General features: G+C 64.1%; 1 protein-coding gene and 1 long non-coding RNA gene across 3 annotated transcripts in view; one reads left to right on the top strand and one right to left on the bottom strand.

Annotated features, from left to right (window-relative positions):
- Positions 1-25,939, top strand: part of ZFPM1 (zinc finger protein, FOG family member 1) — a 39,151-nt gene that overhangs the window by 476 nt on the left and 12,736 nt on the right. Inside the window, exons 1-3 of one of the 2 annotated variants that reach the window (XM_067302381.1) lie at positions 11,398-11,401; positions 15,469-15,615; positions 17,217-17,312. In XM_067302381.1, the coding sequence (XP_067158482.1) occupies positions 15,483-15,615; positions 17,217-17,312 (229 nt within the window). In that variant the 5' untranslated portion in view covers positions 11,398-11,401; positions 15,469-15,482. Of the gene's footprint in view, positions 1-11,397; positions 11,402-15,468; positions 15,616-17,216; positions 17,313-25,939 lie in introns of those variants that run through there. The other variant, XM_067302380.1, reaches the window with a different exon arrangement.
- LOC136992882 (uncharacterized) lies at positions 8,028-10,028 on the bottom strand. Its single transcript, XR_010885319.1, has 2 exons — positions 9,822-10,028; positions 8,028-9,502 (listed from the first exon to the last, which is right to left on the bottom strand). It is a non-coding gene; the product is annotated as an uncharacterized lncRNA (long non-coding RNA).

Raw genomic sequence — 25,939 nt, 5'->3', positions numbered from 1 at the left:
CGCCGCCCCCGGGTCCGGCTGCGCGGCCCCGTCTCGCCCGCTCATCGCCGGCCGCCTCGTCCCGGCCGCCCTCCCACCTTTCTCCTTCCAGCGAGATGTTTCCGATACCGGCGCTCCCGATCGGGGCGCAGATAAAGCTCTAAAATATTCCGTTCTGCAAGTCCCGTCCTGATAAGATCGCTCTGTCGGGACGGCCTGAAATTGTGATCTTATCTCCGCCTGCCTCTCATCCATCGCGGCAGGCTGCCCGGGGTGCGCGGAACCGGGGGCCGGGCCCGCTCCGCCGCCGCCGCCGCCGCCCTTGGCATCGCCTCGCCGCCGGCCTGCTCGGCCTCAACCTTTACCCCGTCGCTCCGGCCCCGTCCTCTGCCGCTGGCCCGGAGATTGGGAAGGGGCTGATAAGGGGCAGACCGAGGCCCGGCCGTGGGATCGCTGGGTATCTGTGTCCCCCCCCCCCCCCGAGGCTCCCCCGCTGATGCTAACGCCTCCGGATTATCACTCTCCCGGGGATCCAAACTGATCAACCGGGGAGAATCTGATTTCAGGGCTGGTGGAGATGAGGCGATTGCTCTTGCATATTCCGAGAAATTCTGCAAAGTGCTGGAACTTTTTCAGTGACGGGCTTAGCTTGCTTGCTTGCTTGCTTTTCCCCCTTTGAGCAGATCGAAGCTGGTGATAGCACTGAGATGTGAGGATAGGGAAGGCTGGCCACCATGTGATAATATAGCTTTATCTTTCTCTTGAAATAATTGCAAGGCTGAGTTGCACCTACCTGTTTCCCTGCCTGGGGTGATTGTTCTGGTGATAAAGCTCAGCTAGACTTTTACCCGGTTAGAGTTAAAAATAGTCCCAGCTGCCTCCTTGATTTTTTTTTTTTCTTCCTTGATAATTTTCTTGTTTAGTTTTATCCAACTTCTGTAGCTTCCCCCCCCCCCGCGCCTGCAGTTAAGAGGTAAAGTCTGATTGGGAGATTATTCCCTTCCTGGTGGCATTTAAACACGCGGGCTGGAGCCCTCCGTAACTCTCCCATTTTAACGAGCCGAAGTTAACGCAGAAGCGAGCGGTAGCGTCGCTGCCTCGAACGCTCAGCCGCCGACACAACAATGCTGATCTGCGCAGCGATAGCCGCCGTTCGGCGTGTGGGATACGCGCGCTGCTCGCGACAGGAAGCGAGCGCCCGGCGGCCCTGCCGCGGCACGGGGCTGCCGCCGGAGCCCCCCGGCCGCCGGAGCCGCCGGGGCCGCCGGGGCCGCCGGAGCCGCGGGCCGGCCGCGCGGGAGAAGGCGATCGGCAGCTGGCCGGGGCCGCTGCCAGGACGGGCAGCGTTTCTGAATGTGTTAGCCGCGCCGAAGGCGGCTCGTATCTCCTTCCTCTGCTGTTTTCTGCAGAGATGTGAAGAAACGATAAAGTGGGAGGCTGATCTCAGGCCGCCAGCGATGGCCAAAACTGATTAAAAGCTGAAAGCTTGGAACCCTTCCTGTATGTGTCAACATGAAAACAGTCATTAGAAACGTATAGCGCTGCGAGAGCGCGTTTCTGCCGCCTGTTACTGCTCTCTCCCGAGGAGGGGAAAGTATGCATGAATCAGGGCTCTGGTAACCAGACTCCTCTAATGTACAGACCGGACCTGTTTCCACAGAGTCTATCCTTTTTATCATCTCGGCTGCAGCATTAAAACCTCCTCCAGATTCGTATCTGCTCATTTTATTTTCCTCAGTGACGCTATGTTCCCTCTCCTTCTTCATTTTTTTCTTTTTCTTTTTTTTTTTTTTTTCTTCTTGATGTGAGATGCAGATAGGCTCGAAGGGGAGATCGCGGGGAGAGCGTGCGATCGCCAAGAGCGATAAGACAAAGATCAGACACTGGACTATATTTAACCAGCTAGTTTAACCTTCTTCTTCTTCTTTTTTTTTTTTTTCATGCTTTCTAATTTAGCAAGCTGCTTAAATAGGCAGAGCAACTTTTTTGCTGCCCCCCCCCTGCGCCGGGAGGTGCCAGGAGGGGCCGCGGGGCGGTGGGGGCCGGGGGGCGCCCCGCGGGAAGGCGAGCGCCCCGCCGAGCATCCCCGCTCCGCTCCCAACTCAGATGGCGCGCGGTGTTAAGGCATTAAAAGCTGGCTGTAAGCGGGAGCTGCTGGCAGTTCCCGATAGCGGAGAAAGCGCCTGGCGCGTGAGCCGTTCAACGCCGCGGTGCCGGACGCTCGCCGCGCCGCCGTCCCGGCGGTGGCCGCGTGCTGGGGTGCCTGGGCGGGATGGGGCCGGGCGCCGATGCCGCCGGCGCCGGAGGCTGCGCTCCGGCCCCCCGCTCCCGCCGGCGGCTCTCGGAGGCTGTGAAAACCCAGCAACCTGCGTGCAGCTGCTGCTGCTGCTTTCTTCTTTTTTCTCTTTTTTTTTTTTTCTTCTGTCTTTTGTTCTGCTGGTAGATAGATGTGAGGGGCTGATAGAGAGCAGGAGCTGATCTCCAACCCAGATAGCCTGTTATATTTATTAACTTCAAACATGGGAGTGCGGGCACACATATGATGAGCGAGGCTCCTGGCAGCTGCGTGTGCATGCAGTTACAGCGCTGGCTCTCCAGATTGGGGAAACTGATAAGCGGGAGATTGATCTCGTGTTGCTGATGTGCCTCTGTGTGTGTTGGGGTTGTTTTGTTTTTTTTTAATATACATATATATATTTTTTCCTAAATTAACTGGAAGTGAACGTTTTTTGCAGTAGTTGCAGGGGCCTGCCTGTGGGTGTTTTTTTTCCTTTTCCCTTTCTATTCTGCTTTCAGCTAGAGGAGATGTGAACCCCGATAGGCGCCGAGGCCCGATCTCCATGCTGATACAGATTGCCAAGTGCGATAAGGGCTACTTATCTCTCCCGACCAGACTGGAGCAGGATTCGCTACAATAACAAACACTGAAAAGAGGGGCAAAAGGGCTCCAACAATTTGTTCCATTGCAAATGTGATTAATGCAAGCGCTTTAATTATCTGACGGGGGGGGGGGCTGCATATATATTTTACCTCTTGGGGTGGTTTTCCCCCCCCTCCTTGCGCACACGCGCTCTGTGAAATGAGCTTCATTTAGAAGATGAGCTCTCCTCAGCGCCTTTTATCAGCTGCAGATGTTGCATTAGTTTGAAGGAGGCTGACTTTCTTTTTTGATCGCTATCTCCCATTCTGCTAAGTGTAGCAAATACATTTGGGGGGTGGGGGGTGAAAGCGGAGGAGCCATAGTTTTGTGCGTGGATATTCTTTAATTGCTATTAGATGGTGTCAGATAGCAAGCGCGATCTACACTGTTAAACCGTGCCTCTTCGCGATTGGGGGGTTTTTTTGTTCTTTTTGTTTTGTTTTTGTTTTTCCCCTTTCGCACTTGCTCAGCCTGGGTCTGTGCTGCTCCGTGGCGCTGCCCGGCGGGGGGACGCGGCCGGCCCCGCTCCCTCGGCTTCGCCCGGCGTGTCCCGCGCTGGAAAACCGAAGCGAATTTCTTGTAAAGATTACAGTAGCCAGCCCCGGAGTCTATTTTTAGTGCCGGCGCTGTAACCCCGTGGCTTTTGATCCTCCCGGCACGCCTCCTGCTCGCTCCGCTCCTTCTCTGTTTGCTCCCTATCTGTGCCGGCCCTTTCCTTTCGGGAGCGTGCAGGTGACGAGCTCCCACCGCTTTCCCTCTTCCGGCGTCCCCGGTGCATCTGCCCTTTTCCGTTGCTGCCGGAGCCGGGGCCTGCCAGCCTTCCTGGGCCGCCCCAGCGCCGTGCTGCCACTCCCTGCCTCAGTTTCCCCACCCGTGCGCAGGGGAGAGGTGCCCGGAGAGGGGCACGAGGGCAGCTGTCCGGGGCGGCGCGTTATTCCGGGTGGCTCCGTGGGGCACGGAGCGTCTACTGCCTCGGCTGGAGGGAGGACCTGAGGATATGCGCTGGCAGCGCCTCCCTGCCCAGCTCTGGCTTCAGAAACTGGTATTTTCGGTGACTTGCCGGGCTCCCGCCGCGGCCCCCAGGGACTCGCCGGCAGCCCGGGGACGAGCACCCGGCCCGGTGCCGCAGCATCGCCTGGACTCTCCGGGGCACTCTGCCGGCATCGGATGGGGAACGGTGGCCCGCAGCGGCAGGGTTGGCCACGGCGCTGCTCCAGTGGCAGCCGAGCCGCCGACCTTAAAGCCTGCCAAAAAGAGCCTTTCCTGGCCACGGCGTGCCGGGAGCTTGGCAGCGCCGTGGGAAAGCTGCCGCTCCGGGCAGGACGAGGGGCTCGGCGGGCTGGGGTGCAACGGCCGCAGGTGATGCTGGGCCGAGACTCTCTTTCCCATCCGTTTTCCGGCCGGAAAACGGCAGCGGTGACCCATCCGGCGGCCATAGGCGGAGCGGCCTGCGGAGCCCGGGAGCCCCGGGGCCGGGAGAGGCGTCGCGGCCGCATGTCGGTGGTGGCAGCAGAAGGGGAGAGCTCGCCTCCGGGTCCCTCCGGAGCAATGCGCTGGTTTGTGGCAACGGGAGCGCTCCGGGCTGTGTGCTGTGCCATGCCGGGAGCCCGCCTTGGCCGGATGGCTCTCACGGCTGTGCCTGGCCGGAGAGGAAGCACGCTCTTCCTCCTCCTCCTCTCTGTGTTGGGGAATGGGTTTGGCAGCCGCGGGCTCTTCCGCCGGAGCAAGGGCGCATGCGTGCGGGCCGGCCTCGGCCGCGCCGCGCTCGCCGGGAGCAGACGGCAGGTGGAAAAGCACCGGAGCTGGCGGCGAGCGCCGGAGCCGGCCCCCTTGGCAGCGCCGCGCGGGCCGCGGCAAAACCTGTTCCGCCGAAAGCCCCGGCGTGCGTCGCTCCCGGCGGGTGGCCGCAGGCCGGGCAAGGCGGCGCGCGCAGCCGAGTCGGCGAGGGCAACCGCGGCGGGTTCAGCAGGCGGCCGCCTCCGAGGCCCGTGGGGCGGAGAGGCGCTCGGGTTTGTTTGCTCTGCGTCTGATGCCGCTCTTCCTCCTCCTCCTCCTCCTCCTGCTCCTGCTGGCAGGTCCCCGGCAGCGGTGCAAAGCGGCGACGCCGTTCCCGAGCCGCGCTGCGCCGGGAGGCTGCCTCCGGCTGGGATTTAAACCCCTGGCTCGGCGCTCGCGCGCTTGGGCAAGGTCTTATTTTCTCCCGTGAGCGACGAGGCCGCCGAGCGAGCTGCCGACTCCCCTTCCGCCCCGTTGCGAGCCGGCCAGCTCGGCGGCCCGGGCTCGGCAGAAAGCAGTAATTTCCCCACGGGGCTTTGCAGCGCCGATTGCGCAAGGAGGCAGCGCCGCGGCGCAGGTGATGCGCGGCTCCGGGAGCGGGGCAGCGCCGTCCCCCTGCCCCCCCCGGCACAGCGGGGACCCGCCGGGGAGCCAAATCCTCCGGCAGCACCGGGCGCCCAGCTCCGGCCTCGGCATTCGCTGCCGGTGGGAGACGTGGAGCTGCATCCCACAAGGAAGTCGAGCCGGTGCCCACATGGCTTTGACGCCGCCAGCATCCCTGGGCAGAGGGATCCTGGGAAACATGACGCTCCGGAGCAGCTCAAACTGGGAGCGAAGGGGCTGGCAAAGCCTGGGACGGGGATGGTTTGGCCTTGGCGGTGCCGCCGCGTTTGGGGTTAAACAGGCCCTTTTTGGGGGAGGGAGGCGGACGCTTCCAACACGTGCTCCTGCTCCGGCGGCAGCCCGCACTTCCCCAGCGGCAGAGGCTGCGCTGCCGGCCCAGCCCCGGGGCACCCGGGCTCGGCCCCCGAAAGCTCTCAGCCGCTTCCGAAACGCGCCGCTTCGGGCAGCAAGGAAACCAAGCGCGGTTTTTCCGCTGCGCTTGCAGGCGGCGCGGCGCTGCAACGCGCCGGCGGCTCCCGGCCTCGCCGAGAAAACGGCGCGAAGGAAGTGAACAGCCCGGCTGGCGAGCCGTAGCCGCTTGGGGAGAAAAGGCAGAAGCAGCGAGACCTTGTGGTTTCTCAAGATTTCCTCATTAAAAACAAAAAAGGAGAAGGTGGAAAGGCGCAGTCGGAGAAGGCGCCCGCTCGCCATGGCCTGGGAGCGGTGTTCCCCGCGGCGCCGGAGCCGGCGGCACCGCACCGGCCCTCCACCGAGCCCGGCTCGGCTCCGGGAGTCCCGCGCTTCCGCCGATGACCTCATTTTTCCTATGCAGGGTGAAAAAAGGGAGGTTTCAGCCCTCCTCTTCGCGAGAAGAGTGTGAATGAAACCCGTGGGCCCACGTCTCTCTTTTTTTCTTTTTTTTTTTTTTTCCTTTTTCTCTTTTTTTTTGTGGCCTGTCCCGTGACCGTTTTTTGCTGCCTGACTCAGGAGTTTTGAACGCTTCAGCTTGGCAGAGCCGATGTCCTGCTTCGGATTTTATCAGGAAAGTTCAAGTGTTTCGGGGGTAATAAAGTTCCCTCTTCCGATTGCCGCGGCGGTAAAGGCTCCTCATTGTTCCTGTAGCAACATGTTTTTTTGGAAGGGACGAAATGCCGACAGGAATGCAACCGCTGACCTTGGGCTGCAGTAGGGTTAAGGAGTGTGTGCGTATGAGTCACTGCCGATAAGAGCCTTCCACGGCTTTTTTTCCTCCAAAATAATTCTTTATCTCCTCTTTCTCACATCAACATATTTTCTTGACATCTCCCATTCAAGAGCGCGTGGAGGAAAGGCGCTTCTCTAATTTGGTAATCTGATGAAATGGATATATATATGGGGGGGGGGGGGCGTTGCCTGCAGCGGTGCCCCCTGGTCCCGCGCCCGCGGCTCTTCCCGGGGCTCGGGATGGACTTAACCCGGCAGCCGTCGCCTCCTCTCGCCCCGCCGCCTTCCCCTTCCCTTGGCTTTCCAGAGGGGAAGTTCAGGCGCGCGCGCGCGCTCGCTCGCTCGCTTCTCCGTCTCCCAGCCGAGGCCTCTCGCGCTCGTCGCGGCTCCGATGATAATGCGGAAAGTTGAACTGGCCCCATTACTGCGCCGCGATGGTGGCCGCGATAAGGCGCCGATAATGGCAGCGATAGCGGCGGCTCGGTAGCCAATGGCTCTGCCGCTCCTCCCATTAACATTCCCCACCACGGATCGGCTCGGAGCTGCCTATCTGCTCTCCATTTCCACTCCTCCGCTAGATAAGAATGGAAATACTGACTTCATAGCTCACTGATTAAAGTGTCTGGATTTCTTGATAATACACAGATAAATTATGTTTTTCAAAAGGAAGGTAGGGAAGGGAGTGCGAGGGGAGGGAAAAACCTCCAGTCTTTCTTTTTTTTCTTTTTTTTTCCCCCCTCCCTTTCCCTCCTTCTTGCAGTGCCCTGTGTTTTTTCCGCTGCGAAATGTCCTTCCCCGGCGCTGACCCGCGCGCGGGGCCGGGAACGGCTGGGTGCGGGGCTGAACGCCCGGTGCGGGGCCACATGCCGAGTCACCGGCCGATCCGCCCGGCTCCGCCGTCCCGCCGCAGGAGCCGGCTGCCAGCTAGCCGGGACTTTTGCACCCGGCGGTGCAAAGAGTTTTCCTGGTGGCAATCGCTGCAGCTGGCCCCGAGGATGCTCCACAGCCTGGAAGAGGCATCGGGCACCTCCGTCGCGCCGTGCTGGCCCGGAGGCGAGCTGAGCCGCGGGGCCGTCGGGAGCCGTTTGCTGCAGGCCCCTTGCTGCTCCATGTCTCCTGGTCCATGCAAATGGAAGTGGGTCCATCACGCCGGCCACTTCCCAGGGAATCTCGCAAAAGGCAGGATGGAAGCTGGAGCGTGTTTCCTGCTCTCCTGCAAGGCTCCCAATTAAAGGCAGAGCTCCCTGGATCGGCCGGAGCATCTGCTCCGGGTTTGAGGATGCCCAGGCAAGGCCATCGGAGCGGCCGGTTCGCCCCCGAGGCGTGCTGTCACGTGCTGCGCAGAGCTGGCACCTCCTGAAAATCAGATTTCCAGCATGTGTTTTTTTTCCCTTTTCCTTAATTTTATTTTAATTTAGGTTGCTAAATTATTCCTGGTGGAGGAAATGGGACTTCCAGACTTTTAGTTTCCTTGCTCTGGAAAAGGTATTGACCACAAAAATCTAAGTTTGTTTCATCTAAATATAAAACTAAAGAGCAAACAGTATAAAGTTCATTTTTTAATGTGTTGCCCCATTCCAGTTGGGCTGTTCTCTTTATTTTTTTTAAAGGAACTGTGATAAAAAGCAGCGATAAAGCCAGGACTGTTTTGTGTAGGAGTCGGTATCTGTGTTATCTATCTCCCTTTTTCACTCTCCGAGCAGCTCTGTTGTTTTTTACTCTTATCTCGCTCCACCAAAATGCCAAGAACAGGAAAAAAAAAAAAAAAGAAGAAGAAGAAGAAAGAAAGAAAAAAAAAGAAAAGCCCAGGCGTGCGCGTGCATTTGCACAGCCCCAAACTTGGCGTCCGCGGAGCCGGGGCAGAAAGTGCGGCCGCTGGTTTGGGAGTTGGGGAAAGGTGGTGGCTGTGGGACGCCCCGTCCCCTCCGCTCGCCTCCTCCTCTCATCGCTGTAATGAAGTGTGCCCGGCGGAGAGGCGCGTCGCGGCCAGGGCCCCGGCGTCCCCATCCCGCGGGAAGCGGCAGCAGCGGTTGTCCCTGTCCCTGCGCCGCCGCCGCCGTCCTCAGCCGGTGGCACCGCGGAGCCAAGCGCTCCGGATGGGGCTGGCATCCTCCCTGCTCTCCTCCGTGGGAGCGGGGCCGCGGGGGCTCCGCGGGGCGGTGGCCGCCAGTGGCACCGGCAGGGACGGCTCTGGCCGGGTATCTCCAGGGTAATTTGTCGCTAGATTAGCAGGAGCGTGACCTCTGGCCCCGCCGTCACCCGGCATCGACGGGCCGTGCCGGCGGCCGAGCATCCCGCCGCCCGGGTAGTGTTTCAGCGCCGCGGCTTCCCGGCGTTTCGGAGCGCCGCCCGTGCACGGGGAAGCCCGGAGGGGCTGCAGCACCGGGCGCTGCTGTCCCTCCGGCAGCGGGGATGCATCTGGCACGATGCCACCAGGCGGGCACGCGAGTCCGGAGCTGGGTCCGGTCCCTTGCCGGGGGCCGAGCCTCCGTCCGCTGCGCCGGGAAGGGGCTCGCTGCACGCCCGCCGGCGAGGACCCGTTTAGGTCCCCTAATGGAACGGTCTTTCTTGCATTTTGGAGAAAAAGTGATGGAATCGAGGAGTTTGCAGCCCGGAAGCTGCCAGCACCGAGGCCCCGGGACGGGCTCTTTTGGCGCTTTCCCGAGCCCCTTTCCACAAAGCGCTCCGCGATGCTCCGCTGCCGCTAGCGAAACCCCCCGGGGCCGGCGGCGAGGAACCGAGGCGTCGCCGAGAGCCGCCGGCAGCAGCTCGCTCCCTGCAGGTTCCGCTGCCTCGGTTTCCCCCGCGGGCGGCGGGCAGCGGTCTGCCCCTCTTTGCCGCTCCGGTCTCCCTGCCGGCTGCCGGCACCTCTATCAGCCGGAAAGGCAGGATTGCATTAAAAGCGGCCTCCCCTCTCGGCGAAGCAATCTGTTCCTCCCCATCTGATGTGTCGCGGGGCCGGGGATAGCTCTATTAGAATCTCTCCTCTCTTAAAATCTATCAGCGCTTTATCGGCCCCATCTGAAACGTAAAGTCACTTCATTGTCATTGTTCCTGTATTTTCTTTCTCATTATTTCCCCGCGCCCCCCCCTCGGCCCGCTCCCTCCTCCCCGCGGCGGCTGCTTGATATGATGCGGCCTCTCTCGCTATTAGTATTAGTAATCGCGTCCCCTGAAGTGAAACAATCTCCTGTAATCTATCAGTGGTTTATCGGGCCTATCTGAGAGCCGAGAATGGCTGGGCCCGGCGATGGCGCCATGCTCGGGCGCTGATAAAGTTACAGAGTTCAGCCGGTGATGAATGTTAAGTAACTACACCCCGCGCAGATAGGATACGGACTTGGCAGGGGGAGCAGCTCCGGCTGAAACCAATCTCTCCGCTATCAGCAGGGCTGGTTTTTCTCAGGCTCTGCCTCTCCTTGTCTTTTCTTCTCCGCGGCGCTGGGGTCGCCGCTGCCCCGTTTCGGGGAGCATCCCCGCGCGCGCGCGCGTGTCCCCCGCGCTCCTCGGCGCCCCGCGGACAGGAGGCAGCTCTTCCCGCCGGCGGGGTTGGTTTTTTTTTTTTGTGCCCCCGCCTCGTTCGGAGAGAGGGCACCGCCGGAGAGCGGCGGGAACGGCCGGGGCGGGTTTTTATCTCGGCGCGATGCGGCGGGGCCCCTCGGCGGAGATAGGTACCGCTCGAGCTCCGGGCTGGGCCCGGCCCCGGCGTTATCGGCCCCTCGCACTGGGCTGATATTAAAAACGCCGATAGCGGGGGCAGCCCGGCGCCCGGGATGCTGCTCCGGAGCTGCAGCCGGGCTGATAGGAGGGAGGTTTGCCATGGGCGCCCGAATGCCCGGCTGCCCCCCGCAGCGCCGTCCTCTCCGGCCCCGGGGCTGCCGGGTGCATCCCGGTGCCCGGAGCAGCCGTCTCCTGCAGCCGCTCTTTAACGGGATCGCAGCCTTTGCCGCCCGGTTGCCCTGCTCTCGCTGCAGGCGCCCATCACCCGGGACTGGGCAGGGGCTGCTGTTGCCCCGCGGCGCCGCCGATGCCCCTTCGGAGCAGGGGAGCGGTGCCGGGTGTCCGGTCTGAGCCCTTTCCGCCCACCCCCCCGGCACGATCGCAGCTCGCCCTCCTTTTTGCAGCATGACCCCCGGACCATTCCCCGGCCCCGCGTCGGGCACATGGACCGATGGCCTCCTGCAGATGCCACCCCGCCGGTTCGATGCTGCGGCGTTTTTGGGGACCCCCCTAGTGTCCTGTCCCCCCCCCACCTCAAATCCTCTGCGAAATTGCAGCAGCCGCGGTGGCACAAGTGCCGCGCGGCCCAGATGGGAGAGATCAGCCAAGCGGAGGAAAAAATAGCCCGCTGGATAAGGTGACCTTTGGGGAACCCGTGCCGTGCCGTCGGTTCCCTGCCGCCGAAGCCTCGTTTGCCCCCGGCCGCGCCGCTCGGCATCCGTGTTCCTGGGCTGCCCGGAGGCGCCGTGGGGTTAGGGGCATCCGAGGCCGCCCGGAGCATCGGCACTCCTCGGAGAGAAACCCTAATAACTACCACGGCAGGAGGAAAGGCCGGGTGAGAAACGTAGGCCGGTATCCCATCAGATACTGTCGGTTTTGGATTATCCCGCAGCCCAGCCTGCTCCCGCTCTGCCCCGGGCGGTAATTGCTGCAGGCAGGCAAAGCCCAACCCTGCTACGAGACCCTGGAGAAGTCACCGGGGCGGACCGGACCCGGCCGAATGGACGCAGCAGCGATGAGGCTCCGGAGACGCAGCTTCCCTAAGGAAGCGGAGCCGGCGCAGGGCGAGGTGCAAGAGGAGGAGCGCGGTGCCGGAGCGGTGCCGGAGCCTGGGCCGCGGCCCCGCATGCCGGGGGATCGACGAGCATCATCACGGCGTGTTCTAGGCCAGCAGTGCCGGTTCGCGCTCCCACGGACTTGGTGGGAAGCCTCGGCCGGCTCACTTGCCTTTTCTTTTTTTTTTTTTGATTTGAAGATGAATTCAGGGTCAGCGTCGGGATAAGGAGGAGCTTGAAGGACGCAGCAGGGAGGAAGAAAAGAGCCGTTATCGGCTCGCCATCGGGCTCGCTGCCACACCGCCGTGCCGTGCCATGCTGGACACTTGCGCACCGCGGCGGCCGCACATCGGCGTCGGGTGCGAGATCCCGGGAGCCCTCTCCGACCGGGGGCTCTGGGGAATGCGCTAAAACATGAGGTTTCAGGTGGTTTTAGTGCCGCTTGGGCACCTGGGGACATGCCAGGTCAGAGGTGGCGCAGGGGGCTATCTCGCCTTGCATCCCCAGCTCCGGCGGCGCGGGGCCGGCCGGCCTTTGGGGAGGAGGCGTTCAGTCCGGCGGCTGCTGATACCCTTTTAAACACGAGTTTCTGGCCCAATAAAACCCAGAAGGCGAATGCAGATTGCCCCCGGACGGCACGCGTTATTTCCCTTTCGTGCCGCCGAATTACTAGGCGGAGGGGCGGCGTGGGACGCGGGAGCGCTGCCCCGCGGCGTCGGGTTCCCGCGGTTGGCTCCGCGCGGGGGGACCGGCCGCCGCGGCCCCGCGCGGGCTCCTCCTCCCGCTCGCAAAGCCGGTGGGAAAGTCTGGATCTGTTGCTATTTTCTATCTGTTATCGAGGCCTCTTATCGCTTTGCTCTTGTCTGCGTGCCTGCTTTCGGATAGTCCAGGGTCTCTCTCTCTCTCTCTCTCAGTAGCCTGGAAAAATCCCCCCCCTCCTTTTTTTTCCTCTTATTTAATTAACCAAACATGTGCAAGGAATCAAGTTGGTCCTAGGCTGGAAGAACCTTAATTTGAGTGAAATGCTCCAATCTCAGCACCTGGGTAACGAGGTCCCTAATGCGGCCGCCACCGCCGTGCCGGAGGTTTGGGGCTGTCCCAGCGGAGCCGGTGCCGCTCGCAGGGTGCTGCCATCTTTTCCCTCTCCGCGGGGCACCGGGGCTCGGGATGGTAAAGCGGGAGCTGCACGCGGAGCCGGGCGCGGGGCGCAGCTTCGGCAGCCGGCCGCCTCCGCTCCTCGCATCCGCTCTTTTGCTGGGAGCGTGACCCGACGCCCTCCCGCCCCGCTCGGCCCCTCGTTTGCCGAGCTGCCGGTAACGAGGTGGTCATTAGGCGCGTGGGGAGAGCGATGGGCTAAACACGAACCTGTCACCCTCCTTGGTGCAAGCATTCGGAGGACTCGCCGGGGGACCATGTCCTGTCCCGAGCCTGAGCAAGGAGGATCAACAGCCCATGCGATATATATAACGATGTATATATATAATATGTATATATATACACACACATATATTTTTATGTACATATTTATATACCTATATTTATATATATATATATATATATAAATAACCTCAACCCCTTGCTGCAGGTGCTGAAAGTGCAACTTTCCATGCACCAGGAAAGGCTGGGCTTCTCCGGGCGCCTGCCCTGCCCGGGCTGGGGGAGCAGGAGCAAAACCGTCCCGGCGGCCGGCACGCAGGGGTGTCCCCGCAGCAGGCTCCGGGCAGGCATCTGCGGCGGGCGCGTGGGGAAAGGCTGGTAGCTGGTGGAAAAGCGGTTGGATTTCACCCAGCGGGGCCGCCAGGGCGCTGGCAAGTTGCTCCTTTCGCGAGGACGATGGTCTCGGTAGCGATGGTTCTCCTGAGCCTGCGGGCAGCCCCGGTGCCGCCGGTGCCTGCTGTGCCATGGAGCTGGGAAGCGGATGGCGACCTGCTCCCAGGGGATGCAGAAGGAGGTCACGGAGGTGGTGGAGGAGACGTGATAGGACCACGCTATGGGAGATGGCGATGGGACTCCGGCCACCACACCGCATTGCTCCCGGCACAGCGTTTGTCCTGGTCGGTGGCGGCTCCGAGGCGCGGGACGGCATTTTGGGATAGGCGCAGGTGGAGGTGCGGGATCGGGCTCAGGAGGAGCCCCGCGATCCCGCAGGAGAAGGGGTGGGAGATGCCGGAGCCGAGCCAAGGTCCTGGCCTTTCCCTGCTCCATCCCTGGAGAACGCAGCTCTCGGGCCCGGGAGCCGGCGTCCCCGCTCCCGTCTGGGGCCAGCCGGCGCACGGCTACCTTGCGCACATCGTCTCAGATTAGTGTAAGTTTTTACAATCACTAGAATTTAAAAAAAGAAATCCTTCCTTGTTATCAAAAAAAAAAAAAAGAGAGAGAGGGAGAAGGAAGGCGGGAGGGAGAAGAGTTAATCGTCTAAGCGGAGTATCTTGGAACGGAGCATTTTTTGGCTCTTCCCCTCTCTGTAAAGCCAGCCTCAGTAATTCAGTTTTAAAGCATGAAAAAAGGGAGTTGATGAAATTCCACTATCAGCACTGAACCAATATGCAAAATATCTCGCCGAAAATCAAATAGCTATTATGTTTTCATTTCCATTTCAGCGTATTTGCTTAATGAAGAATAGACAGATCAGGCAAGCTGAGGGAGGCTGTGTGAGGTGATAACTGTGCAAGGCTTCCAGCAATCCCGGAGAAATGACGCTCCGCTCCCTGCTCCGGCTCTCTCTCCCTCTCTCTCTCTTTTTTTTTTTTCCCTTTTTTTTTTTTTCCTAACTATCCGGTAGTTCGTTTAACCCGCGCAGCTGGGAGCGTGGCGGCTGCCGGTGCTCCCCGGCCTGGGAACGTCCCTGCAGGGACAGGGCCGGTGGGACGGGGATGCCGGGATGGGGCCGGCGCACATCTCCCCGCTGTCCTGCTCCCAGGAGGGCGGCGAGAGCCGGGGAGGAGGCGAGAGCCAGGTTAACTTTATCGGGAGCCCGAGAGCCGTGAAGGCGTGAAGGAAAAAAATTAGCCTAACAATGTTTCATTTACAGCGAGGGAAACGATTTGTTAGCCGGCGATTGTTTCTGAATATTATCAGAGCCTTTTTAATTGTGCTGGAACTGAAATTAGCAGAATTAGAATAAATTGCCTTCCCTTCTCCCGCAGCCTCTTTATTCACGCTCATTGTTGTTGCTTTGTATAGATTATGGGGCCTTTGTTCTGCTGGTGTAAATATTACACGCCTGGAGTCACGGCGGGCGGGCGGGCGAGCGGCGGAGGGCTGCGGCACGACGGCCCCGTTTCGGCGGCCCGGGATGGAGGCGAGGGGGCGACGGCGCCTCTGCGCGCGCGGGGAGCTGAGCATCCCCGTGCACAGCGGCGTGGCGCTAAGAGCCGGCTGCATGCATATATATATATATATGCATATACATATACATATATATATATATATATACACACACACACATATATATATATATTTTTTATAAGGTTTCATGGTCTGCTCCTCGAGGGGATGCTGTGTCGCCATGGAGACGGTGGCGCCGGGGCGTTTCGGGGAGCGTGCCGCGGGGCCGGCCGGTGGCAGGGTTTGCCGTCCCCCCAACCGCAGCACCCGCCACGCGACCCGCGACGGGCGCGGGAAAGCGCCGCGCGCAGATTCGCGCCCTAAAACCCTTCCCTCGATGGCGCCAAAAAGCAGGGCCGCCGCGCGAGTTCGTAAAATCAGCCGTAAAACCCGCGTTCGCGCCCCGAAACGCTTCCCTTGGTGGCGCACAAACCGGGCCCCCGTGCAAGCCTGTAACCGCGGCAGTGAAACCGCCCCGGCGCGGAGCCGCAGCTCGGGGCTGGCCGGAAGGGCAGAAGGGCTCTGGGTGTTTGCTTGCCGTGCGGGTTTCCCCGCTTGGGAATAACCTGGGCTGCGCGGCCGCGGGGCGCGAGGGCAGGACGGGCTCTGCAACGAGGGGCGCCGGGACGAGCCGGGGGGTCGACGCCATCTGCGGGAAGCGGGGCGAACCTCCTGCTTTCGGCCGGCGGTTCGGGGTGGTTTCCCGTGGAGAAGGAAGGGCAGGGGGTGTCCGGAGAGGGGAGATGCCAGGAGGGCTTCTGCATTCCCGGGAGCCCTCAGGGCGGCTGCTAAAGCGAACCGGCTGGGGGATGATGCTTCCCGGCAGAGCCGTGCCGGGAGACCCCCTCCCCAATAACCGCCCCGCGCACCCTTGTGTCTCGGCAGGTTCCTTGGGAGAGATGGAGGACGGCGAGGACGCCGCGGCGGGGGACACGAGCCCCTCGGCGAGGGAGGGCAACACCTCGGACCGCGAGGGCTCCTCCGAGCGCGACGCCCCGAGCCCCGAAGGCGAACCTCGCCGCGACCTGCCCGGTGAGCGAGCGCCCTGGGCGCCCGCGGCTGCTCCGTCCCCCCACTCCGGGGCTGGCGTGCAAACAGCCGGGGAGCGAGGGTGCTCCGGGAGCAACCTCGGTGGCTCCGGCTGGCGTTCCCGACCCTTCCCTGGTGCAGAGCCCCCCGGTCGGGCTCCCCGGCTTGCAGCGAGGCGGGCGGTTTGGGGCAGCCGGGAGCAATCTCGGCTTGCACGGGCGCAGGCGCGTGCCGGGGCGGGGGGGGGGGGTGCTGCAAGCCGGGGCCGCTGGAAACCGGAGGCGAGTTGCTCGCCGGCGACGGCTGCTAATGAGCATCACGGACACGTATCCGTTTCGGCTCCTTTCGCCCGCCCCGGCGCGGGTCCCGGCGAGCCCGGCCGCGGGGCACTGTGCACAGCCGGCCGGGTTGCCGTCTGCCTGTCGCCGCCGCCGCCGCCGGCCGCGCGCCCCACCCCGGGGTGGCTGCATTTCAGCGCCGGGCCGAGCCAGTTCCTAGCTATCCTGCCGGTTCCTTCCTGTGGAGGTGGGGGCAAATCCTAATCGGTTAATGTTTGCAGCGCCCTTTGAGATAACCGGCGGCGGGGCAAGGCTGCGCGCCGCTAATGGAGCCGCTCGGTCCCCAGCAGGCGAGAGGTGGCTCCGGGAAGCGCCGGCTTCCTTCCTCCGCCGGCAGCCCTCCTCGCCGGGCACCGACCGCCGGGGGCCCCCGAAGCCGGAGGCTTCCCGCGCGCTCCCGGCGGCCGCTGCACCGGGAAGGGGGACCCCAGCTGCGGGGAAGCCCCAAGCTCCCCGGGAAGAGGCGGCCCCGGAGCAGCCCGCCGGGCAGCCCTGCTCCCGCGCGGAGGAAGCGGGTGGCTCCTATCTGATCTGGGTGCAGGGCTGGGGGCGAGGGAGCTGGGAGCCCAGGCGGAGAGCTGCACCTGGCACTAGCCTGTTTTGATAAAGAGGTGATAGCAGAGATAACGCCAAGCAGCAATAACGGCCACTAAAGCTTTCAGCACGATGGATAAAAATCAATATGCCAGGCACTTTGATTTATAGCCAAAAATAATAGGACTTTTATACCCGGTGATTGATTTATTTGATGTTAATCATTCCGCTTATCACCTGTATTAATAATCTCCAATGCCGGTGACGTCACCCCTGGGTGTTCTCTACGGCGCCTATCGATTGGGCTCTGCTCCGGTTATCCGCCCTGGACGCAAAGGCAAACATGTACTTTGGGCGCTAATCTTCCGCACTGTCATATGCAGATAGGCCTTATCTGCTGCATCTTTAACAGCAGCTAATGGAGAAAATAATTGTTATCAAGTTGCTATGAATACGCCACAAATGGAGCCGTGACGGGAGCGGGGCCGCGCCGGGCGCCTCGACGCGGGGCCCTGGGTGGGAAGGCAGAGGCGGGCCGGCCGCGGGAGCCGGGGGCGCCGGGGACCCTCGCGCGCGGGGACGAGTCCCTCGCCCGGGTTTGGGCTCCGAGGTTCGGCCCCGCGAGCGCGTCTCGGCAGGGCGTATCGCCTTGCCGGTGGTCCCCGGCTCCGGCGGGACACTGTCTCCGAAGCTCCCCGAGCGTGACCTTGTGTCTTCCCGTTCTTGCTGCAGAGGCAGAGGCTAAGGACGCCCTGGAAAGTCCGAGGGAGCCAGAGAAGCAGGATCCTGGAGAAAAGCCTCCGGAGCCGAGCTCCTGGAGCGGGCCAGGTGAGTGCCCTGCGCTCCCCGACGCGCCTCCGCTCACCCGCTCCGGCCTCAGCAGCCGGGCTGGGGCGTCCCGAGCCGAGCGCGGCCCGGGCCGGCCCCAGAGGCTGCCGAGGACTTTTCCGCCTGGTTTTTCCCAACGGCTCTGCCCATTCCTCGGCCCCGGGCGTCCAGGCGGGTTCGGGTGCCCGAGGGGCGGCTCCTTTGCCGGCTGCTCCCTTTGGAGAAGGGTCTGCGTCCATGGGGCACATCGGCTCACGGGGCTCGTGTCGGCACAGGGAGGCCGTCGGAGCAAAGGCAGGTCAATCCCGCCCCGGCGATGGTTTTCCCTGGCCGGCAGAGCCCGGCCGCGGCGAGGGAGGATTCGCGGCCGCTGGCCTGCGTTTCCACGCGCTCGCGAGGGCACTTTGATAACATCCGGGCGACCACAAGAAGAAAGCTAGAGTGGTTTCGCGATGGTTATCAAAACCCCAAGTAGCGAATGCAGCCGTCTATCAGCGTCTCGTCGCCTCCGCGCCGGGTCCGCGAGGAGCCGCCAAGCCCCGGCGGGGCCGGAGCGCGGTGCGGAGCGGGATGGATGGATGGAGGCAGCACCCCAGGGCCACGGCTCGCGTTTTGAGCTCCAACTGTCACTGCCCAGCGGCCGAGGATGCCCGATGCCGGGGTGTGTTTTCCCAGCGGCCCCGCGGAGCAGCGCGTTTCCTCCCTCCGCACATGACGGGAAGGGGTGACCTCGGTGCCGGATAGCCGTCGGCCTCCGCCGGCGATGGATGGCGGGGAGGTGGCGCGGGGGTTGCGGCGTATCCCGGCTCCGTGCCCGCCGGGGCTCCGGCGCCGCGGAGCCTTGGGAAGGGCCGGCTGCCAGAGCACGTGCGCCTCCCGCCAGCTGCCGAGATCCCCAGCGCCGGAGCAGGGAGGCGACGCCACGATCCGGCTCCCGCGGCGGTGCCTGCCGGAGAGGAAGGGCCGCTCCGGGGCAGAGCCCGAGGCCGCTTGCCGAGGGGAAGCGCGCGCTGGCCCCTGCTGATATCCCCGGCCCTTCCGGGATGCCACAGCAGGAAGGAGCTGCGGGGCCGCCGCTATCGCCTCTTTATCTGCTCCCCGGCCCCCGCGGCCGCCGGGCTCCCCGCGGCGCCTCGTCCCGCGCCTTGCCGCCGATCCCGGTCGTCCCCCCGGAGGAAACCTCCCCCTCGGCCGAAACAAGCCCCGAAGCTGCGCGCGAGCCGAGACCGCTGCCCCGAAACGGGCCGCGCGCCCCCCGGGCCGGGCCGGCGACGGCCCCGGCGAGGGCGAAAGTTGCCGCTCTCGCCCTGCCTCCCCTTCCCCCTGCCTTCGCCGGAGCTGGTTATTTGCATTCTTTATGTAAAAGAGATTTTATTATCGCCTTCTCCCAGCCCATCTCTATTCTGGTAATTGGAGTGGTATTAATTTCTGTGTGGCTGGGAGTTGCTGGCGGTCCGGCGATGCTGCAGCGATAGGGTGTTCCTCTCGCGCTAACCGCCGCGATAGCCCGTCTATCAGGCGCTCTGCAGGCTCTGCACTTATCAGGGATGGAACTGGCAAAAAGGGAAACTCTGAGCAGCCTGAATTTTCTTTTTATCTGGCAGGATCCGCCGTATGTCAGCAATGGCAGCCGCGGAGATGCGGCGGCGCGGGGTGGGGGGGGAGCGAGGAGGCGGCGCGGCCGCTGCTCCCCGGCGCCTTTGTCTGCGCCTCGCCGGGTCTCGCCGCTCCTCGGCGCCCCCCGGCCGCGGGGCTGCAGAGACGCTGACCTCCGCGCCGGTGCGATGAGTTTCGCTCGTGCTCAGCCAGCGCGCTGCTGCGGTCGGGCGCGTGGCCTTTGGGCTTTTCCAAGGGGGCTCGCGAATCCGCGCTGGCCCGTCGGCGTAGGGCCTACGGAAACGGCCCCGCTCCTGCGCGGGGTGGGAGCGCCGCAGCCCCCGGCCCCGCTCGCTCTCCCCGCCACCCCGGGGCTGCAGCGAGTGCCGGGACCCCGTGGCGGGTCTCCCCGCGCCGCCGCTGCCGCCGCGCGCCAGCTGGGCCATGCAAAGCGAGCGCGGAAGGCAAGGGAGCAGGAGTATTTTTTATCTTTGAAATGACCTTGTTCGCCGGAGGGGGCTGGCTGCTTGAAATTCTGATATGCAAATAGCTGATAGCTATAATCTATAATCCTCAACTTGGGAGCGTTTGCAGATGTACTGTGCCGTTTCGTTTGCCTCCCGTTCCGTCGGCTGGCTCTCCAGCCCATCGGGGCTGGCCGCCGAGCCGGGGAAAGGGCCGGAGCCGGACGTGCCGCCGGGGAGGGGGCGGCCGGGGGGCTGCTCTGCCCTCGGGGCTTTGGGTTGCTCCATCCCGGTGCCGGCCTCTCTCGGCTTTTGGGAGGGATCCCGCTGTGCCGAAGGCGGTGCAGGTGCCCGAGGGTGCATTCGGGGCCGGGTGTTGCACCCACTTGGAGAGGGGACTTCATGTCTTCCCAATTCCTCAAGCCCGTTGACTCGGACCCTGTGCAGAGCCGCGGCGGAGGCGAAGGCAGCTCCCGAGCCGGACTGTCCGATGGCTCCCTCTCCCCGTCCTTGCAGGAGAGACGGACAGGCTCGGAGCGCCGTGCAGCAGCTCCTTGCAAACCACTGCGGGTCTCACTATCTGCTCTCCTTCACCCCATGTTCCCATCTTTCCCACTTGTTTGTTTGCTTCGGAGTTGGGCCGGCAGCGGAGACTTTCAGGAGCATCGGCAGGGCTCCGGCCGGGCGTCACTCTGCTGCCAGCGCCGCTGCCCAGCTCCTCGCCGGCTCAGGTGGCGTTTGGGAACCCCGCTTCGCTCTCCCAACGGCAGGCAGCCAGCCCGGCGGGATTCGTGGCCGCCGGACGGGCGCGGAGGGACGCGGACGCCCCGTGAGCACGAGGCTGCTCAACCGCGTTACCGCACGTTAGCGAACCCGCGTGCGGCGCTGCCCTGGCGGATGCAAATCCCTGGGAAACGGGGCCCGCCGGCTCCATCTGCGGGGCGATTCCCTTTCCGCAAGGGAGAAGTGTGGGGGGGGGGGAAGCGAAGCTTTCCGCACCGGGAACCCGCTGCCTCCGCGCAGCCCCCCGGGGCGGCGGGGGGCCGTTCCTGCTCCCCGGCACGCCGCCCCCGCGCTGCCACGCTGCCTCGGCCTCCGCCACCCGATAGCGATCAGCCGCCACACCAAAGCGGGCTTATCGCCTGCCCACATCCCTCCCCGCCAGGAGGAGGGAGCCCACGGCGCCGCGGCTGCCTAACCCATCTCCCAGGTAGGTCTCGCCCGGGCGAGGCGCCCCGCGGGCAGAGCCGGCCGGGCTGCGGCGCCGCGCGGGCGATTTAGCCGCTCGCCGGGGCGCAGAGCCGGCGTTTCGGCGTTGCAAGGAGCTTTCCGCCTCGCTCTGCGCCCGCGCCCCCCGTGCCGCGCTGCGCCCGAGCGGGAGACGCTCCTAGCGGCATCCCCGCATCCTCGCGAAGGGATGCGCCAGCCTTGCCCAGGGCCGAGCCGCGCGTCCCGCCGCCCGTGCCCCCAGCCCGCTCTCCGGAAACCCAGCGGTCGCCGGACGCTCCAGCCGCAGCTCTCGCCGGGGCTGCTCAGCCCAGTTTTGCTTTATCGGCTATTTATTCCGGGGAGAGCGGGGGTCCTGGCTCTCGGCTCCGAGGGCTTTGCTCTGCCCCGGCACGGCACGGTGCCGGTCCCCAGCCTCGCCGCAAACCCTCCGTGCAGCGCGCAGGGCAGGGTTGGGGCGCGAGCATCCCCACGGGTGCACGTGTCGTGCCGGCGGGGTCTGGGGTCGGGGTCCCCGGGGGTAACCGGAGCGATGCAGGCTCCATCCCGGCATCGCACCAGCCGTGGAAAACACCCTCCGCGTGCCGGGGAGGGCTCCCGCGACGCCGCAGGGGCCGGGAGGCCGCCCGGCTGCACCGCGCCGCGCCACGCCGAGGGTGGGGAACTTTTCTTTTTTTTGCACGTCTAAATGAAAAGTGCAAACTTTTTCCCTTTCCTCCCCGCCTCCCCCTTCCCGTTCGCCTCCCTCTCTTGTTCGGTTGTGTTTATCTGCACTGTGACTCCTGTCTGAATAATCTCTCGCAGCCTGGAGTTTGTGTGCAAACCTCAAGGTTTATTATCGGGGCGAGCAGGGCATGGTGAGGAGGGACAGCGCGTTCTGACGGACAGGCCTGCGCGAGATCTCCCCGATTGCACCGGGCCTTGTGTGTGCGCCCGGCTGCCTCGCGCTGTTATTTTCCCCTTTTCCCTCCGCTTTGGTATGTGTGGGTGGGAAAAATTATTCCAGCTATTTCTCTTTATCACTCGGAGCCAAGCTGAGCCGCAGATAGATGTATTTGCTTTAGATTGCCAGGCTTTTGGGTGAAGGGAGCGGGCGAGGGGCCGGGGTTTGGGGCAGCAGCCCCCGAATTGAGGGGTCCCTGCGGGCCCTGGCCCCCCCGTCCTGCGCCGCAGCTTGGGGCGAGCGCGCTGCACGCAAAAGCTCGATGCCCGCACCGAAAGCGGCAGCCAGGCTGGGGACAGCCCCAGCAGGGCCGGTGACCCCCCATCCCGGGCTGGGGGCACCAAAGGGGACCCCGGCCCTGCTGGAGCTGCCCAGTGCCCCGGCAGGCAGGTCCCAGGCCTCGGTTTGGGGACACTGCCAGGGTGGAGGGATGTTGGGGCCATTTTGGGGACACTGCCAGGGTGGAGGGATGTTGGGGACGGTTTGGGGACACTGCCAGGGTGGAAGGATGTTGGGGACGGTTTGGGGATGCTGCTGGTGTGGAGGGATGACGGGCTGGGTTGGGGACTCTGCTGGGATGGAGGGATGCTGAGGCCAATGTGGGGACACTGCTGGGATGGAGGGATGCTGTGGTGAGTTTGGGGACGCTGCTGGGGTGGAGGGGTGCCAGGGCGGGTTGGGGGTCACTGCCGGGATGGAGGGATGTTGGGGACGGTTTGAGGACACTGCTGAGATGGAGGGATGCTGTGGTGAGTTTGAGGTCACTGCCAGGATGGAGGAGTGCTGTGGTGAGTTTGGGGACCCTGCCAGGATGGAGGGATGCCGGGGCGGGTTGGGGGCACCGTCAGGCTGGAGGGATGCTCAGGCCAGCTCCTGGAGCATCAGGGATGTCCCCGTGTCTGGCAGCAGCAGCCGCTGTTGAAATGCGCAGGCAGAGTCCCTCTCTGTCCCCATCCCTCCCGCCTTCCACTTTCCCTTGGGAAGGAGAAAAACCTGCATGTTTGGGGCGAAAGAGCCCTAGAGACGGTGCTGCCTGTCTCACGTTGACTGACAGCTGCCAATCAGGGCCACCTTGCTGCCCAGCTCCTGGCCTGGCGCCGGCACCAGGGCGTTTCCAGGCTCGTGCCCGCAGTCCCGGCACGGCTGGCCATGCCCGGCCCCAGGCCGCCGAGGGCCGGTGGCCGCCGAGAGCTGGCGGCCCCCGGCTGCGGTTTCCCCCTCCCCTTTTCCGGGACGGGATATCTCTCCGGCTCATCGTATCTGGGCAGCGGCTCGGGCCTCTTAACTCCGCTTCCTCCTGCCGCCTCGGCTTCCTGCGCGGCCCCGTTCCCTGCCGGCTCGCCGGGCGCGGGAGCCCACGGCAGGGCGCCGGGGCCGCGGGGGCTTTGGCACCGGCCCCCTCCCCAGCCCCGCGCGCTGCCGAGCGCTCCTGCCCTGGGCCGAGCTGGGGGTCCCGGCAGCCCCCCGTGCCGGGGGAAGCGGGGGGGACCCCGGTGTCCCCGTAGGTCCCTGGCACAGGGGTCCGGCTCGGGCACCCGCCCGGTGGCACTCACAACCTCGGGGAGCCTGAAAGTTTTCTTCCTTCCTGTCCTCCCCGAGCGCTTTCTAATTTTATTCCTAATGATTATTTCTCCCCCCCGCCCGCCGTGGCTGGCCCTGATCCCCCGATAGCGTCGCTCGGTGCAACAAAGAGCCCCGGGGCGGCAGGGGCTGATCATATCCTGGCCGGGAGGGCGCACATTCAGCTCTGAAATGAGCCGCGATAGCATCTCACACCAGGGCAGCGCTTATTGTCTGCAGCGAAAAGGGTGGGCTCCGGGCTGCCTTCTGTCCCCCCTTCCCGCTCCCCTCCTCCTCCTCCTCCTCCTCCTCCTCCTCCTCCTCCTCCTTCCTCAGCCCTTTCCTCCTCCTCGCAGCCGGCGTTCTGCGTTGCTCGCGCCTCCGGCCGCGGCATGGCCGGACAGAGACACAGTTGGGAGCAGGGGGACACGAGGAGCGGGATGCTCCTGCACCTCCGGGAGAGCCGCAGGGATGGGAGCAGGTTTGCAGGAGGCAGCAACACCCTGAACGCAAATGTCCTGGGAGCCGGCGGCTTATCGGGACGCATCCTGCTCGAGCAGGACACCTGGCCGGGGCACGGGGCGAGAGGCGTTTCTGTCGGGGACGGGGAGGATGGGCGCGTCTCCCGGCGGCCACGTGGCCGGTGGCTGCGCTCGCCTGCCAGCTGTGCGTGCCGGCTTGGGCACAGCTGGTGCGTGGCGCCGGCGCCGAGCCGAGCAGCCGGCACGGCCTGCTGCGGGGGCACTGATTTGCCCCCGTCCCGCGGCGGGCTGGGGGCTGCCTTCGCCCCGGGGTGCCCGGGGGGTGCTCGGGTCCCCCCCCCCCCGCCCCGGCCCCGCGGGAAGGCCGGGAAGTGCCCGCGTTGCTATTCAGGGTAGGTAACAGCTCCTCCATTAACCGGGGTCAGGGTTCAGCGCGATAAAGATTTGCTGTTGTACTGAGTCAAAAAATCAATAAATCGCAAGCGATGGTTGGGAGCGATAAGGGCAGCGAGCTCCCCTCGGCTCCCGGCCGGCGGGGGCCACCGCTCGCCCTGCCTGCCCGCTGCGGCGCGGCGCTGCTGCGGACCCCCATCCCTCCACGCGCCGGTGCCGCCGGAGCAGGGAGCAACACAGGGAGCACGCGGGGCTCCGGGACGAGAGGTCTCTCCGCGAGCCGCTCGTTCCTGCGAGCCCACCCGAGCCGCGATGCACCTTTGCTTTGCTTCCCCCTCTCCGGCAGCCCCCTCGCTGCCTGGTGCATCCGCCTTTGCCCCGGGGCGCTTCCCTGCCATCCGCCCGCCTGCATCCCGGTGCCGCGCGGAGCGGGCACGGGCACTGCCGCCCCTCCGCGCCCGCTCTCGTTTCGGCCCTGCTCGCTCCTTCGTCGCTCCCAAGGCCGCCCTGATTACTGGAGCACCCGGGACGGCAAAGCCGGGATAATCTGCTTAGCCCCTTTGGAGAGATTTCCCTTTGTGAGCGGAGGTGAAGAGTGGAGATGCTGTGTGTTTGCAGCTTAAGACTTCCCAATCGGCTCCCTCCATCTTATCTGAGCGGTGCCATCGCATCATTTCGCTAGTTGAGTTGTCAGGATTTATTCCTTCCGCCTCGCGTTAGCAGCTGCTAAAAACAGAAGCTGCGGTGTGCAGCGGAGGGGCCCCGCCGCCGGGATCATCCCCCCGGGTGCGCGCGGGGGGCTCGGGCCGGGGCCGCCGGCGCCGAGCGGGACGGGCGCCCAGCAGGGACGGACGGACGGACGGGGTGCCGGTCCCCTCCGCTGCCCGCCTCGCGGGCCGCCCCCACTCCAAGGGGGGTCGCGACGTTGTTTGGGGCCGGCTGCTGGGTTTCGCTGCTTTTTGCACCCCGGGAGCTCGTGGCCGGGAGGCTTCTCGTTTGGTTGCACGGAGTCCTGCACAAAGTGACCCCCCCCCCCAAGGGCTTTCGGCAGCCCGGCGCGCCGCCCCCGGGGGCCGGGGCGGGAAGCGCAGTATTAATAGGACTAATGCGCGGTGCCGCTCATGCTGGGAAGCGGTCTCATGACTCCCTGATAGCAGTATTTATCCAGATAGTATCCAGGCAGCTGCAAACACTCCGGAGCCCTCAAATCAGAGATCCTTTCAGAAGGGCAGATCTGATTCATTAGCCCATATTTGATTAAAGTCTCGGGAATATGTTCGGGGAGAGCGGAGGGAGGCCCTGGAAGTCAGGAGCCGTTTAGGAAAAGGGTCGTCCTTTCCTCGGCCCCGGCTCCTCTCCGGGATGCGGCCCTGGCTGGGGGCCGGCAGGGCTCGCCAGGGCCGCTGAGCTCGGCACGAGCCGGTCCGGTGGCCGCGGGCCGGTGAGCGCAGCCGGGGCCGCCTCTGCCCTTCCCACCTCCTTGGCGCCTGCGCGTTTCAAGGCTGCGCTCCTGGAGGAGAAGCTAATGTGTGTCGGTGTGCACGTGTGCAGGCGTGAGTATGCATGTGTGTGTGCATGCATGTGTGTGCACGCACGCATGTGCACGTGCACATGCACGTTTATGCATGTGTATATGTGCATGCATGTGTATGCATCTGCATTTAGAGCCCCAGAGCAGCCAGGAGCACACCCGGGACGCCCACCAGGGTGGACGGCACGTCCTCACCCGTCCCTTTTGTTGCACTATTTATTTCCGTGGCCGTAAGGACGGTTCTGGTCATTTGTGAATGGGTTTGTGCAGACGCGTGTTTTAACTGCAGGGGAGGGCTGGTGCTGGGCTCAGCCCGTGCCAGCCCGCGAGCGGCGGTGTGCCTTGCGCTGCGTGCTTGCGTGTCGCGGTGCTTGACCCGCTTCCTGCCCTCCTGGCCAGCGGTGCTTTGCAGCGCGATAACTCCTTACCGG

Source organism: Apteryx mantelli, chromosome 10 (genome assembly GCF_036417845.1).
Source record: "Apteryx mantelli isolate bAptMan1 chromosome 10, bAptMan1.hap1, whole genome shotgun sequence".
NCBI classification, from domain to species: domain Eukaryota; kingdom Metazoa; phylum Chordata; class Aves; order Apterygiformes; family Apterygidae; genus Apteryx; species Apteryx mantelli.
The sequence above is the reverse complement of the archived record's forward strand: the minus strand, read 5'-3'. Positions and strand labels throughout refer to the sequence as shown.